The sequence below is a fragment of the Cololabis saira genome, chromosome 3, assembly GCF_033807715.1.
Source record: "Cololabis saira isolate AMF1-May2022 chromosome 3, fColSai1.1, whole genome shotgun sequence".
Classification (NCBI taxonomy): domain Eukaryota; kingdom Metazoa; phylum Chordata; class Actinopteri; order Beloniformes; family Belonidae; genus Cololabis; species Cololabis saira.
The window spans coordinates 46,192,051-46,207,975 of record NC_084589.1 but is presented as its reverse complement, the minus strand read 5'-3'; the positions used below and the strand labels follow the sequence as shown (position 1 = coordinate 46,207,975).

Below are 15,925 nucleotides of genomic sequence, written 5' to 3'. Positions count from 1 at the left end.
ACTGAAATAGCAAAGGTACTGTTTTACTTTTTACACTGTTGGTTGGTTTTTTGTATTGCAAGATGTACTCAGATAATGGTGTTCTGGGTCCAAATGAGTCAGATAATGGTGTTCTGGTTCAAACTGAGCCAAACGTGTATGGAGAGCCCTCCGTGGCTGACGCGCACGTTATGCGCTCTAATGGTAATGCAATGCAAATAATGGTTGAACCTTCAGAGGCTGAAAAACAGTCCGATGTGACCACAGCAGGTCGCAGTGCTCACAGTGAACATGAATCACAGACTGGATCACAGGTTGTCACAAAACAAAAGATAAAATTAACCCCCAAGGCCTTAATGGAGAAAATTGACTCACTGCAAAAGGATAGAAAATCTAAGTTCACCAAAGCATCCCACTTGCAGAAAACAATTGGAGAGTTAATGCAAAGAGGAAGAGGATGCAAACAAGAAGTTCAAGAGGAATTCAGGAAATATCTTAACCTGTGCAAGGATGCAAGAGATGCACAGAATGCGCTGTTGCCACTAATCCCTCCAGAAGAACAGAGAAAACATGATATATGGTTCCAAGCCAAAATGATAAACGTCAATGAATTCATTGAGGAGGTGAATGAATGGACCAAAAGCAGCGAAACTCTGCAGCAAAGTGATGAGGATGAAATCTGTCCCAATGACAGCATTTCAAATGTTGAAAGCAGAAAATCCACTCATCAAAGTCACACCAGGTCTGCAACAAGCAGGTCCAGCAGGTCCAGCACCTCATCAGCTCGCAGGCAGGCAGAGGCAGAGAGAGCTGCCCTAGCCATACGTGCTGCAGCACTACAAGAAAGGCATGCCATTGAGGAAGAGGAGGAAAGGCTGCACAGGGAAATGTCACAAAAAAGAGAAACATTAAGAAAGAAAAAGAAGAAAATGGAAATGGATGCACAACTGGCAGCTGCAAATGCCAAAATAGCAGTTTTACAATCTCCTAGTCCAACCCCTTCACGGACACACTCTAATGGAATGGACTCGTATTATAGGAAAGGAGCCAGACCAAAAGAACCTTCAGTCTCATTCAACCCCCTAGCCACAGAGTATGTACCATCCGTACAACCATCTATCCAAACACCTACTCCAACTCAAATAGAACCAGTGCAGCAGCAAGCCTGCATACAAACGCAACAGCCACCTCGACAAGAACAACCACCACCATCCAATAATACATCTGACCAACAATACTTACCATGGAATGCAGCACCGGCCAATGAACCCACTACTTACCTTAACCATGCTGTGACAAAGCCTCAAATTTCTTCTCAACCCAATGAAACCTCAACTGTATGTGACCTTTTGCAAAAGCAAAATGAAATCACAGCCATGCTAATGGAACAGCAAACGGTTTACACCCAAAATAAAATGCCTGTGACAACCAGAAACATGATTAAAGAAGAGGAGCTGGCTAAGTGGCCATATTTGAATGGGGTTGTTCTCCCACGCATTCAAGCTGACGTTGAGCTATTGATTGGTACCAATGCCTCTAAACTACTTGAACCGTGGGAAGTTGTGAACAGTCATGGCAGTGGGCCATACGCCATTAAGACCCTATTGGGGTGGGTCGTTAATGGTCCCCTTTCCAGCTACAGTGAGCAGCATGAAAGTGTTAATGTCAACAGGACCTCCATAACACACCTGAAGGAGTTGCTACAAAATCAGTACAACCATGACTTTAAGATGACAAAAACAGAGGACACCAAAGATGAGGCAGATGAGATGAATGACGGTGATGATGAAAAAGAGGATGGCGATCCTGTTCAGCAACCGGATAGTGCCTATGAGAGCAGTGACAGAGAAACCATCTCAAAAACTAACCCTGCCACTGATAAGAAGCAGAGCAAAGTGAATAAAACGGCCGAGACGGAGCCGACGACAGGTTTCACAGTGAAGCTCAGAGGAATCCCGTTCAGTGTTAAAAAGCAACAAATCAGAGAATTCATGCCCCCGCTGAAGCCTGTAGCAGTCAGGATTGGCAAAAATGAAAGTGGGAATAGAACAGGTTACGTCTATGTAGATTTACGCTCTGAAGAAGAAGTGGGAAAGAAGAAGAATAAAGACTACATAGGGGGTCGTTACATTGAGGTTTCCCGCGTTGATCCCTTTGGGGGGAAGGGAAACTGGGACCGAAAGGAAAAGGAAATTGACAGAAACTTCACCAGGAAGCTCAAGGATGAATTGGACTATTTTCAGGACCTGCCTTCTGATGATGATGATGATGATGAGGATGAGGATGAGGATGACATGGACATTTTTGGAGGAAAAGCACCAACCACAGACAAGCCTGAAGTAAAATCTTCATTTGAGAAGTGGCAAGAAAAGATGTGGCAGAAGAACGAGGAGCTGAAGAAAGCAGCTCACAGCAAAGCCGTGGCAGCTGTCGGGAGAGGTAACGGCGCAGACCCGTCCTGAAAACAGCATGCTTGAGGAAGATGTGGAGTTTTGAGCAGACAGCAAGGATGGCTCCTGCCGTCACTGAAGAAACTACACTACAGCTGGAAGACATCATCCATCAGAGAATCAAAGACCAGAACCAGTACACTGGACATATCAGTAACCAAGCTTTGCTTGATTCAAACAGCAGACACTTAAACCTCTACGAGAGGATTGTTTTGTTTTGAGTTTTCTTTATGAATATTGGCTCCATTGTGTAAATATTGAATTGTTCACGGCTTCCTGCAGTTCCCAATTAGGGGCCGGTGTGTTGGAGCCAAAATACTTTGATTTATTGTTTTATTTATTTAGCTGAATATGAGTTGTCATACCCCCTTTTTGTTACGTCATGATTAGCCTGTCAATCAGCCAGGTGGGTGGTTGTCCTGGTAACCATTATAAGCCCCCTGGGTGGTGATTGCACTCAGGTGCGACAGGGGGAAGACAAACAGTTTTTGACCGTGCAACCGTGCAAGACGTGTAAGACAGAGAGTGGCGTTCTGTCATAAGTTTATGTTTAGTTTAAATATTGGAATTACTTTTGCTTTGACTACTGCTGATTACGAAATAAATGGATTGGCATATCCGACCCGGATCCTAAGTCTGAGCGTTTGCATCAATTTGAAGCACGCGTCCCAAACAAAACCAACCCTGTTGCCCTGAGTATAGCCTATTGGTACAGGCTCTGCAAAACCTTTATTGCAATGGGACTCAAAATAATACATATGGTAAGTATTTGAGAGATCAAAACATTTAAATATCCAACTTAGTTTAGTTCAGAGTTCTGATTGTTAATATCAATATATAAAATAAAAATGTTTTTGAATTCATGTGTACTTTATTACTTGTCATAAAACATTTATGTTGTTAAAAAACCTTTATTGCAATGGGCTTCAAAATAATACATATGGTAAGTATTTGAGACATTAAAACATTTAAATATCCAACTTAGTTTAGTTCAGCGCATTGTGGATAATTAGTCTGTCTTGAACTTTTACGTTATTTTTAGTCCTTGTTCATGGAGAAACATTTTCATTAAACCTTCTCCAGAGACCAACAGAGCAGATCATCTTTTTTTAACCCACATCAACTCCATGGTTCCTGACACAGTGGATTCCTATCAGTTTTCAGTTTCATCAGTTTCAAAATGACGTGATTGAGGAAGTTGAGGATAAAAGGACAAAAGTGCATCTCCACTTTTCAACTTCATTTGACGACATTTCTCTTTCCACATTGTTTTTCTGAGCTAAATGCTGGTTGTACTGATCACGCTGTACCAATAATCTGCGTCACTGACAACTTTCCTCTTGTTGATGTACTGAAGTCTTTTTTTATTTGTGTTTTTATTATTACGATAGATTGTTCACTCTTGGGTTTATGTTGAGCTTTTATAACTCACCACCAGGGGGCACTGCTGCTCTTTATACATATGGAGAGTGTAATATTCCAGAATTATAAACAATAAAATAATTCATCCATCTAAAATGAAAATGTAATTACATTTTTCATGATTATTTCTGACTAAATATGAGTTGAAGTAAAAAGACATTTACTTCTAAACGGATGTCTGATATAAAAGGGTTAAATCCAAAGTCTGTCTTCTTCCTGGAATCTGATCCCGATGATCCTCCCTCTTCTTCCTGCTCTCCAACCTGCAGATCTGCAGCTTCAAGACGGATCTCAACATCAGCTTTAGAATAAATCATGTGTCAGACGAGTTGTAAATCTAGTACAACTTGATTTTATACATGTGATTCAATAATAGGTAATTTCATATTATTTAAATATGAAAAACTTATACACAAATATGTTGTAACTTTAGCTTATATAGTTACAATAACACAGCATGGATCATTTGGATTACATTGTTTTTACTTAGTTTGTCCCATGAATTATCACGATAATCTGATGTACGTGCAGCTCAGATTTAAAATGCTTAAAGCCTTTTACAGTTTTCAGCGAACTATGTATAACATCACAATATATCCCAACATTTGAATACTGCAATATCGTATTGTATCGTGACTCAAGTATCGTGATGTGTATCCCACATCACACTCATTTCCTCATTCATCTTTAAACCAAATGTTCTTGTTTTCTAAATCAATAAAAACATTTTAAAAGGGAAATAAAAGCAAACCGTATCTGACTGCACTGAGTTCTGAAATCTTCAAGGTTTTTTGTTTAATGCTGCAGACATCAAAGTTTATAAAATGGTGACAGATGGTTGGCTGTTCTGTTTCTGACGTGTTGATGGTTGCGTTTCTTCTTTTGTCGTCGTTTCTTCATGTTTTTCAAAGGAACGTTGTAAAAACTCAACACGTAAAAATATCAAACTTGGACTAACCTCTGAACGGAGCAGATGGAGAGAGTTTAACAACATAGAGCTGCAGATTAACTTTACAAAGAGAATGTGAGTGAAGAATAAACAGACGGGAAAAAGGATGTGTGAGAGAGGCTTTGTAGATGAACGAAATAAACTGTCACGTTTAAAGAAACTTCAGCAAATACTAACAGCTCTTTATTTGCACCGTGGAGACGGCAAGTTACCAACAGCAACAAATAACAATTTTAAGAAGGAAAAGGGATTCAAACAAACTCAATGCAGAACTTTAAAAAAAAAAGTACACAACCACATCGTTCCCTCTGCGTCAAGTTGACGGAGAAGCATAAATCCGGGTTGAACCTGCAACCCTTGCGGGAGGGGATTAGGCTCATAAGCCACAGGAGGTGGTGGTTGGACTTCTGTGGGTTCTTCTTCTGTGGGTCAGACAGGAGTGGACAGCTGCCCCCGGAGGACGACAACATGAGCTTCATTTGTCACGAGTCACCAGACTTCTCCTCCGGGTGATCTTTCATGTGATTCAGCAATATACTTCTGCGGCTAAAACCTTTGTTGCACGTCTTGCACAAATATCGCTTCTCGCCCGTGTGCGTGGTTATGTGCCGTTTAAGTTTTGACGATTGAGTAAAGGTTTTTCCGCAGGTGTTGCACAGGTACGGCCTTTCGCCGGTGTGGGTCCTCGAGTGAATCACCAGGGTGGAACGTTCTGTGTAACTTTTTCCACATGTTTTGCAGATGTAGGGCTTCTCGCCCGTGTGCGTGGTTATGTGCCGTTTAAGTTTTGATGATTGAGTAAAGGTTTTTCCACAGGTGTTGCACAGGTACGGCCTTTCACCGGTGTGGGTCCTCGAGTGATCCACCAGGAGGGAACGTAGCCTGTAACTTTTTCCACATGTTTTACAGATGTAGGGCTTTTCGCCCGTGTGCATGGTTATGTGGCGTTTAAGATGTGATGATTTAGTAAAGGTTTTGTTGCAGGTGTTGCACAGGTACGGCCTTTCGCCAGTGTGGGTCCTCGAGTGAATCACTAGGTTGGAACGTTCTGTGTAACTTTTTCCACATGTTTTGCAGATGTAGGGCTTCTCGCCCGTGTGCGTGGTTATGTGCCGTTTAAGTTTTGATAATGTAGTAAAGGTTTTGTTGCAGGTGTTGTACAGGCACGGCCTTTCGCCAGTGTGGATCTTCATGTGATCCATTAAAATATTACTTTCAATGAACTCGTTGCTGTCTGATGGGACAGCAGCATCTTCGTGGTCACCGTGTCGTCTCATTGGCTCCGGATCTGCAGTTTTACTGGAGTCTGAGTGTAAACTTTCAGTCTCTTCCTCATCTTTGTTTTGAGCTTCAGGAGAAGTGTGCAACAGCAGCTGGCCACAGTTTGGTCCTGGTTCACCATTTCCAACTTTCACATCAGCGACATTGACCAATGAGACATCCACCTCTACGTCCTCCTGCTTCATCTCCTGACCGCTGGAGTCTTCCTCCAGTTCTGTAGTCTGTGGATGCCCTGGTTCCTCCTGGTCCGGGCTGCAGCTCCTCTCCAGGTTTTCGAGGTGCTGGTCACTGAAAACCCCGTCCTCCTCCACCTTACAAACATTTTCTTGTGGGAGTTCTGGAATTACAAAAAGGGACAAAAAGATAGGATTTTAATAAATCAAAAGTGCTTCCCAGTGTTGATTGTTTGGTTGTATTTGTGAGGTTTACAGTTTGTCCTGAACCTTCGGTCTTCTCCTTCATCTATGTAGTATATTTGAAAAAAAGTGCATTACTCTGTGTGACCATTAGGCGGCACTGTGACTCTACTCTTGTGTTACTCCGTTGGTATCGAGACAGTTGAAGAATAAAGTTGTTGTTCTAGAAATGGCTTCTTCCAAGTCATATATAACATGGTGTCAGAGTAAAAACTTGAAGTAAAACAAAAATAGGAAGACAAAATGGAGCAGATGAAACCTCCGACCTCATTAAGTGTAGAAGGAAATCTAGCGGAAAGTTGGAGAGTCTGGATCCAGAGATTTGAACTGTTTCTTGTCGCCAGCGGAATCGACGAAAATTCTGGTGAAGTGAAAAGAGCCACGTTCCACGTCCACATGTGGCCGGGGACGAAGAAATTCAGGTATATAACACTTTTGACTTTGATGAAAACGTAGATGATTATGATACACTGAAAGAACTTTTCCGCCAACATTGTGAGCCAAGGAAAAATGTGACGTATTTGAGGCACCTGTTCTTTATTCGATTGCAAGGAATATCAGATACTGTTGATGCATATGTGACTGATTTAAAAAATAAAGTGAAAGACTGCGAGTTTGAGCACCTCACCGACTCACTGATACGAGATAGAACTGTGTGTGGAATCACAGATGACCAAGTGAGAGGACGACTACTGAGAGAACCGGACCTCACGCTAAATAAAGCAGGAGACATTTGCAGAGCCAGTGAGTTGAGTCAGAGTCAGCTAAAAAGTCTACATGAAGAGATTGAAATTCCTGTCAATAAAGTCACCAAGCAAAAACAGGAAAGTATCTGTCGCGCTAAAAGATCAAATTAAAACAGAGCTGAATAGAATGGAAAACTTGGGGGTGATAACCAAACAGACAGAGCCTACAGATTGGGTCAATAGTATGGTGACTGTAACAAAACCGAACAAAGTTCGGATCCGTATCGACCTACAGCACCCACATCATCATTGGGCTGAAGTCTATATTTGCAAGGCATGGTGTGCCAGATGAGTTGTTCTCCGACAATGGCAGACAGCTGGTGAGCCAAGAGATGGTGGACTTCAGTGCTGAGTGGGGTTTCAAACACACCTCTTCAAGTCCCACTTTCCCGCAGTCAAATGGCCAAGTTGAGAGAGCAGTTCAGACAATAAAAAACATGCTGACAAAAGCACAGGACAATGCTGGTGACCCGTACCTAGCACTGCTTGAATACCGGAACACACCACTGAGTGGGGTTGGACTCTCACCTGCTCAGATGCTCATGGGAAGAAGACTCAAATCAAAATTACCTGTGACAAAGACATTATTGCAGCCAGCTTTCTATAAAGATGCCAGGAGCCTAGACAACAAAGACAGAACAATACTTTGATCGAGGAACCAGGACACTGTCTGACCTCCAAGTTGGTGAAAATGTGCAGGTTAGACAAGGCAACAAGTGGGAACCAGCCACTGTGGTAGAGAAACACATTCAGCCCAGATCATACATTATCAAAACCACGAGAGAAAAAATTTACAGGAGAAATCGCAGACACCTGCTCAAAACTAGAGATGCACCGATTGATCGGCCACTGATCGGGATCAGGCCTATAATGCCCCTATCGGTTTTGATCGGTTTTTTGTTGTTTACAACAACAAACACGGCCCGCTCGGGCATTCCTGCATCTCAGACCGAGCGGTCCTAAGGGGGCGTGGCCAGCCTCACCGGTATAGCAGTTTTACAATGTCCAAAAAGGACAACAAATGTTGTTGTCCATTAAGGATTCTGATAAAACATCAATTTGTAGTGTCCCAGTCAAAAATTAAGTTGTTTACTTGGGTATTACAATAACTAAGGACCAAAAAAAATAACTTCACTGAATTTCAATCCTATTATCCAAAGAACTCAAAAAAAGTTAAACCAGTGGCTATTACGTGATCTCTCTCTTAGAGGTAGAGTTCTACTCACCAAGGAGGAAGGAATATCACGTTAACATATGCATCTCTGTCTCTGTTCATGGACAACAAACATATTACTCAGAATGACAGGCTGATTCTCAACTTCTTGTGGAAAAATAGAACTCATCATCTGAAAAAAAATCTGTTCTAATGAATGACTATGAAAATGGTGGACTAAATTTTCTAAATTTCTGCACCCTAAATAACACATTTAAGATAAATTGGTTGAAACAATTCTTCAAAAATCCTAACTCTATCTGGAATGTCATATCCTTCCATATTCTGTCAAAACCGGGTGGATTAAACTTTTTTTTAACCTGTAACAACAATATTGATAAAATCCTGATAAAAATGTCTCCCTTTCACCATCAGGCCTTCCTGTCATGGTCTCTTATTTTCAAACACAACTTTTCACCCCACAAATACCTCATATGGAACAACAAAGACATATTGTTTAAACATAAATCCCTATTTATTGAGTACTGGTTTAATAACAAGATTGTATATGTAGCTCAGTTGTTTAACAGGGACGGTCTTCTCTACTCCTATAATGAGTTTCTAGCAGAATACAATATTCCTGTGTCACCTGGCGACTTTGCAAAAGTATTTGGAGCAATCCCTTCTGGTGTTTGCATGTTTTTTAGATCTCAACCAAGAGTGGAAACCCAACAATTATCCCTGTTATCATTGACTGATACTCCAATTGGCAACATCTGTTTGTCCTGTAACCGTGGTAAGAACAATAAGTTGATTAGATTCTTGTTTAGACAGGATGTCACCACAGTTCCTTATGTGGTCTCACACTGGAATAGGTACATGGATCATATTGGCTGGAAAAAGGTCTGGCTCTTACCCAACCGATACCTGTTGACCAACAAAGTTAGAGAAATATTGTTTAAAATAATTCATAGGTTTTATCCTTCTAATGATCATATTGTTAAAAGGTTTAAAATAGACATTGATGTGAAATGTGCTTTCTGTTCTGTAAATATTGAAACAATTACTCATTTATTTTGGCTCTGCCCCATTGTCCAAAACCTCTGGATTGATATATGTAATTTTATTGTTAACAATATTGAAGAAGAATTTAAGTTGTTTTGGAGGGATGTGCTGTTTGGACTCTATGACTTTGACAGGATTAAGGCAAAATCCAATGAAACATTCATTATTAACCTCGTCATACTGTTGGCAAAATTTCACATTCACAAATGTAAATGTACACATAAAAAAATCATCTTTTGTTGCTTATTACAATGAGCTCAAACATCGACTCCATTCAATTTTCTCTTAATCAAAAGGCGATCAAAACTATTAATATCTGTGCTCATTTTAATGTTTTCTTGTAAACTCTTATCCCCCCTGGCATGAAATGTGATTTCTATGTTCTGTTGAAGATATATAATTTGTAAACTAAAAAAATAACAATCTAACTACAAGTCCTGCATATGAACTCCTACATGAACATCCTCCAACGATCAGGATTTTTGCCAGTGTCATCTCACATTTAACACGGAGCCACTGTGATCTGCATCTTTTCTACTAAATAAACGATTAAGTCTAAAGAAATGTATGGATCTGGTTAAGAAATGTATGGATCTGGTTAAATACAAAACAGCGCAAATAATGTTCAAAGCAAGGAATAATCTACTACCATCTAATTTTAGAAAACATAAAGTAGGAACAACAATGTGCAGCATGTGCATATGGAACTGTGGAGACTCTGTGGAACAGTTTGGAGCTGGAAATGAAAAGGTACTAACATAAATCTGTTTAAAAAGAGATACAAAAAAATATTTATAAACAGGTATATGGAAGAGGAAATGGGGTAACGAGTGTGAGAAACAAATAAAATAGGGAAAAATGGTATATTATACTTGCTTAAGATATGTTTAGATATTTATGTGGATATTTATGTAGTATATATTATATGTTGAGAGGGATAGTTATAATTATGTAACATATGTTATATATTTATTAGGTATGTAGCATATATATATTTATAGGGATATTTATGTAGTTATATAGTATATATTTATATAGATTTATAAAATATTTGTATTTTCTATATATCGATATAATATTCATGTAATATTAATTTTTAGCTATATACTTATATGGATAATTATGTGGTAATAGGCATGTTTTACATAGTATTTTTATAGACTATATTTATATGGATATTGTGTAGATATAATAATAGCAATAATGTAAATTCATAGAGTTATAAAGGGGTAGGAACTAGGAAAAAGTGTAGACTTCTTCTACTCCTTTTTTCCAACATATGTGAATATGAAGATGTTACTGTTTATGTTTTATATACATGTTCGAAATAAAAAATAATTAATTCATTCATTCATAAAGTGTGAAATATCAGTCTGGTCCAGAGTGTGAATGGAGCATGAAAGGCAGCACCAAGTAAACAGAACAACAAGTTAGTTCGGGATGTTTCCGAATCCCACATCAGCAGCTGCTTGAGCTGGGGAGTTTCCCATTTAGTTGGTTTGCTTCATCACCACGGCTTTTAACTGGAAACAAAGGGATCTTGTAGGAGTCATACTCATGTGTTCATTCATTCAACTTTCCAGGGTTACGTACCGACTCTGTGGAGTCTGATTTCAGGTTTCCAGGCGAGGTCCAACAGTCTGCGCTGACGGTCGAGCTCTTCTTCATACTCCAAGATGCTTTTTTCAAACACTGACAATATTTCTACAGCAGCTGCTGTTAGTCGCTGACCGATAAACTCTCTCAGATGATTCACCTTAGACATTGTTGAAGAGGAAAAAGAAAGGAAACAACAGAACCGTCTTCCTCAAAGGAATCACTGCTCACGTGTTCCGTTCGCTCCAAACTTTCGCTCTTCCGCCAGGTGTTACAATCTGGATTTCCGCATAGACATGTCTCCTCCTCCTTCCATGGAGCTGCTGATACGTCAACGTCGCCGCCATATTGGATGTTCAAGACTGTTCTGTAAACTAATACAAGTAAATTGACTTATTTTCATAAAGTGCCTTTCTACAAAGAAATGTACGTTTTACGTCTCATTTATTCATTCACACATGCACTAATATACTTGGGAAACAGTTAGGCACCAAATATAATGTATTTAATTTTCTGAGATGGCAAAAATAAGAACTTTATTGATCCCACAAAGGAGTAATTCATGTTATACCAGCTATAAAGAACAAGGTAGTGCTGAAAAACAATATATATCCCCCCTCACAAAAATAAGAAAATATTTTCTCATCAACCAAACAAATTTTAGATTTTTCAAATAAAAAATAACATATTTGCACCATTTTTCAGACAATATCTGTCAATATCTCTATATAATAACTGAAAAAATCTGAAAAATGGTTAAAATGTTATTTTGTTACTTGAAAAAATTTAAATGTTTATGTAAAATAGGCTACATGAATATGTAGTATATGTATATGTAGTATATGTAATGATATGCAATATAAAATAACAAAACAATTTATGTTCAAGTAGAGTTTATAGTTGTATTGTAATCCTCACTCGCCAGTGCGCCCCCCCAACATTTTTTATCACCAGCAGCCACTGCTTGTTATTATTACGATAGATTGTTCACTCTTGGGTTTATGTTGAGCTTTTATAACTCACCACCAGGGGGCACTGCTGCTCTTTCTACATATGGAGAGTGTAATATTCCAGAATTATAAACAATAAATCTACAATGAAAACTTAATTACATTTTTCATGATTATTTCTGACTAAATATGAGTTGAGGTAAAAAGACATTTACTTCTAAACGGATGTCTGATATAAAAAGGTTAAATCCAAAGTCTGTCCTCTTCCTGGAATCTGATCCCGATGATCCTCCCTCTTCTTCCTGCTCTCCAACCTGCAGATCTTCAGCTTCAACACGGATCTCAACATCAGCTTTAGAATAAATCATGTGTCAGACGAGTTGTAAATCTAGTACAACTTGATTGTGTACATGTGATTCAATAATATTGTTAATTTCATATTATGTAAATAATATGAAAAACGTACACAAATATGTTGTAACGTATAGTTACAATAACACAGCATGGATCATTTGAATTACATTGTTTTGACTTAGTTTGTTCCATGAATTATCACGATAATCTGATGTACGCGCAGCTCAGATTTTAAATTGCATAAAGCCTTTTACAGTTTTCAGCGAACTCATAGGCGGCCTTACCTATGTTTCAACCGTTTCAGTTGAAACGGGCCCCGGCCACCAGGGGGCCCCCAACTGACTGACAAAAAAATAAATGCGCAAGGAAGACACAATAATAAATCACTACCCGCCATTAAACTAACCAGCTAACATCCAAGAAAAATGAAACGAACATACCAGAGTGGTGCTGAAAAGCGAAAATTAGCAGATATAAAAAAGAAAGCTGTGAGTAGTGTTACGGGCCAGCCCGGTCCCCTTTAAGGCGGTGTGTGTGTTCGGGTGTGTGTGTGTGTGTGTGTGTGTGTGTGTGTGTGTGTGTGTGTGTGTGTGTGTTTGTGTGTGTGTGTGTTCGGGTGTGTGTGTGTGAGACGTAGTGGGTGCAGCGGAGGAGAGAGAGGGAGATGCAGGTGTGCACGTGTGGAAGACCAGTACACGTGTTCAGTTACTTTTCAGTGTGTCCTCCGTTAGTTTCAGTTGTCGGCCCTCACGTGTTTTGTTTGCTCTTTACAAGTTTGTAATAAATGTGCGACGTTGCACGGACAGTATTTTTCCTCCGTCCTTTTTTCCTTCACTTTCCCCGGACTCCTAGACAACCGCCGTTTACCAGCAACGAGCCAGAAACCGTGTTTAAATACCAGCTCTCCCAACTACGGTCGGAGATAGGACTGGAAATTAAGAAAGGTAACAGTAGTCTTCCGAAAGTGACCTCTTTCTTTGGTCCAGCATCTGCACCGACTACAGCAGCGGCTGCCGCCCACTCTAATAACACCAACGCAGTAAACGCATCCATGCGTCACGCATGGATGCGTTTACTGCCTTCTTTCAGCTTATAATGCGTCACGGACGCAGGACACATAGCTGGCAAATATAGTAAGGGCCCCATATTAAATATTGAAACGGGCCCCCTGATGCCAAAGGCAGCCACTGAGCGAACTATGTATAACATCACAATATATAACCTCTGAACGGAGTAGAAGGAGAGAGTTTAACAACATGGAGCTGCAGATTAACTTTACAAAGAATGTGAGTGAAGAAGAAGGACGTGTGTGAGAGGCTTTGTAGATTAATTAAATAAACTGTGACGTATAGCAAATACTAACAAACCTTTATTTGCACCGTGGGGACGGTAAGTTACCAACAGCAAAAAATAAAACAATTTTAAGAAGGAAAAGAGATTCAAACAAACTTAATGCAGAACTTTAAAAAAAAAGTACACAACCATATCGTTCCTTCTGCGTCAAGTTGACGGAGAAGCATAAATCTGTGTTGAACCTGCAAACCTTGTGGGGAGGGGATTAGGCTCATCAGCCACAGGAGGTGGTGTTTGGACTTCTGCGGGTTCTTCTTCTGTGGGTCAGACAGGAGTGGACAGCTGCCCCCGGAGGACGACAACATGAGCTTCATTTGTCACGAGTCACCAGACTTCTCCTCCTCTGGGTGATTTTTCATGTGACTCAGCAAATCAATTCTGCGGCTAAAACCTTTGTTGCACGTCTTGCACAAATATGGCTTCTCGCCCGTGTGCGTGGTTATGTGCTGTTTAAGAGTTGATGATTCAGTAAAGGTTTTTCCGCAGGTGTTGCACAGGTACGGCTTTTCACCGGTGTGGGTCCTCGAGTGAATCACCAGGGTGGAACGTTGCGTGTAACTCTTTCCACATGTTTTGCAGATGTAGGGCTTCTCGCCCGTGTGCGTGGTTATGTGGCTTTTAAGATTTGATGATGTAGTAAAGGTTTTGCTGCAGGTGTTGCACAGGTACGGCCTTTCGCCGGTGTGGATCCTCGAGTGAACCACCAGGTGGGCACGTAGCCTGTAACTTTTTCCACATGTTTTGCAGATGTAGGGCTTCTCGCCCGTGTGCGTGGTTATGTGGCGTTTAAGATGTGATGATCTAGTAAAGGTTTTGTTGCAGGTGTCGCACAGGTACGGCCTTTCGCCAGTGTGGCTCTTCATGTGATCCATTAAAAAACTATGTTTACTGAACTCTTTCCTGCAAGTTCTGCAAGAAAACGCCTTCTTCCCTGTGTGGGTCCTGGTCAGATTTGATTTGCTGTCTGACGGGACAGCAGCATCTTCGTGGTCACCGTGTCGTCTCATTGGCTCCGAACCTGCAATTTTACTGGAGTCTGAGCGTAAACTTTCAGTTCCTTCCTCATCTTTGTTTTGAGCTTCAGGAGAAGTGTGCAACAGCAGCTGGCCACAGTTTGGTCCTGGTTCACCATTTTCAACTTTCACATCAGCGACATTGACCAATGAGACATCCACCTCTACGTCCTCATGCTTCATCTCCTGACCGCTGGAGTCTTCCTCCAGTTCTGTAGTCTGTGGATGCCCTGGTTCCTCCTGGTCTGGGCTGCAGCTCCTCTCCAGGTTATCCAGGTGCTGGTCACTGAAAACCCCGTCCTCCTCCACCTTACAAACATTTTCTTGTGGGGGGTCTGGAATTACAAAAAGGGACAAAAATATAGCATTTTAACAAGTCAAAAGTGCTTCCCAGTGTTGATTGTTTGGTTGTATTTGTGAGGTTTAAAGTTTGTCCTGAACCTTCGGTCTTCCCCTTCATCTATGTAGTATATTTGAAAACAAGTGCATTACTCTGTGTGACCATTAGGCGGCACTGTGACTGTACTCTTGTGTTACTGCGTTGGTATCGAGACAGTTGAAGAATAAAGTTGTTGTTCTAGAAATGGCTTCTTCCGCATCATATATAACATGGTGTCAGAGTAAAAACCCTAACCCTGACCTCATTAAGTCTAAAAGGAAATCTAGCGGAAAATTGGAGAGTCTGGATCCAGAGATTTGAACTGTTTTTTGTCGCCGGTGGAATCGTCGAAAAGTCTGATGCAGTGAAAAGAGCCACGTTCCTACATGTGGCCAGGGACGAAGCAATTAAAGGTATATAACAATTTTGACTTTGATGAAGACGTAGATGACTATGATACATTGAAAGAACTTTTCCGCCACATTGTGAGCCAAGGAAAAATGTATTTCAGGCACCTGTTCTTTATTCGAGTGCAAGGAAAATCAGAGACTGTTGATGCATATGTGACTGATTTAAAAAAAAAAGTGAAAGACTGCGAGTTTGAGCACCTCACCGACTCACTGATACGAGATAGAATCGTGTGTGGAATCACAGATGACAAAGTGAGAGGACGACTACTGAGAGAATCGGACCTCACGCTAAATAAAGCAATAGACATTTGCAGAGCCAGTGAGTTGAGTCAGAGTCAGCTAAAAAGTCTACATGAAGAGGTTAAAATTCCTGTCAATAAAGTCACTAAGCAAAAACAACGTGACAAAC

At 40.5% G+C, this 15,925-nt stretch overlaps 1 protein-coding gene across 1 annotated transcript; it reads right to left on the bottom strand.

Moving 5' to 3' along the window:
* Nucleotides 1–5,333: 5,333 nt before the first annotated feature.
* LOC133440689 (zinc finger protein 420-like) lies at nt 5,334–15,057 on the bottom strand (the record flags this gene model as incomplete). The annotated part of the gene is made up of 2 exons (XM_061718006.1): nt 14,047–15,057; nt 5,334–6,140 (listed from the first exon to the last, which is right to left on the bottom strand). Coding segments are annotated over exons 1-2 (1,671 nt in total), but the record flags the coding sequence as incomplete, so codon positions are not given.
* Between the last annotated feature and the right edge of the window lie 868 nt (nt 15,058–15,925).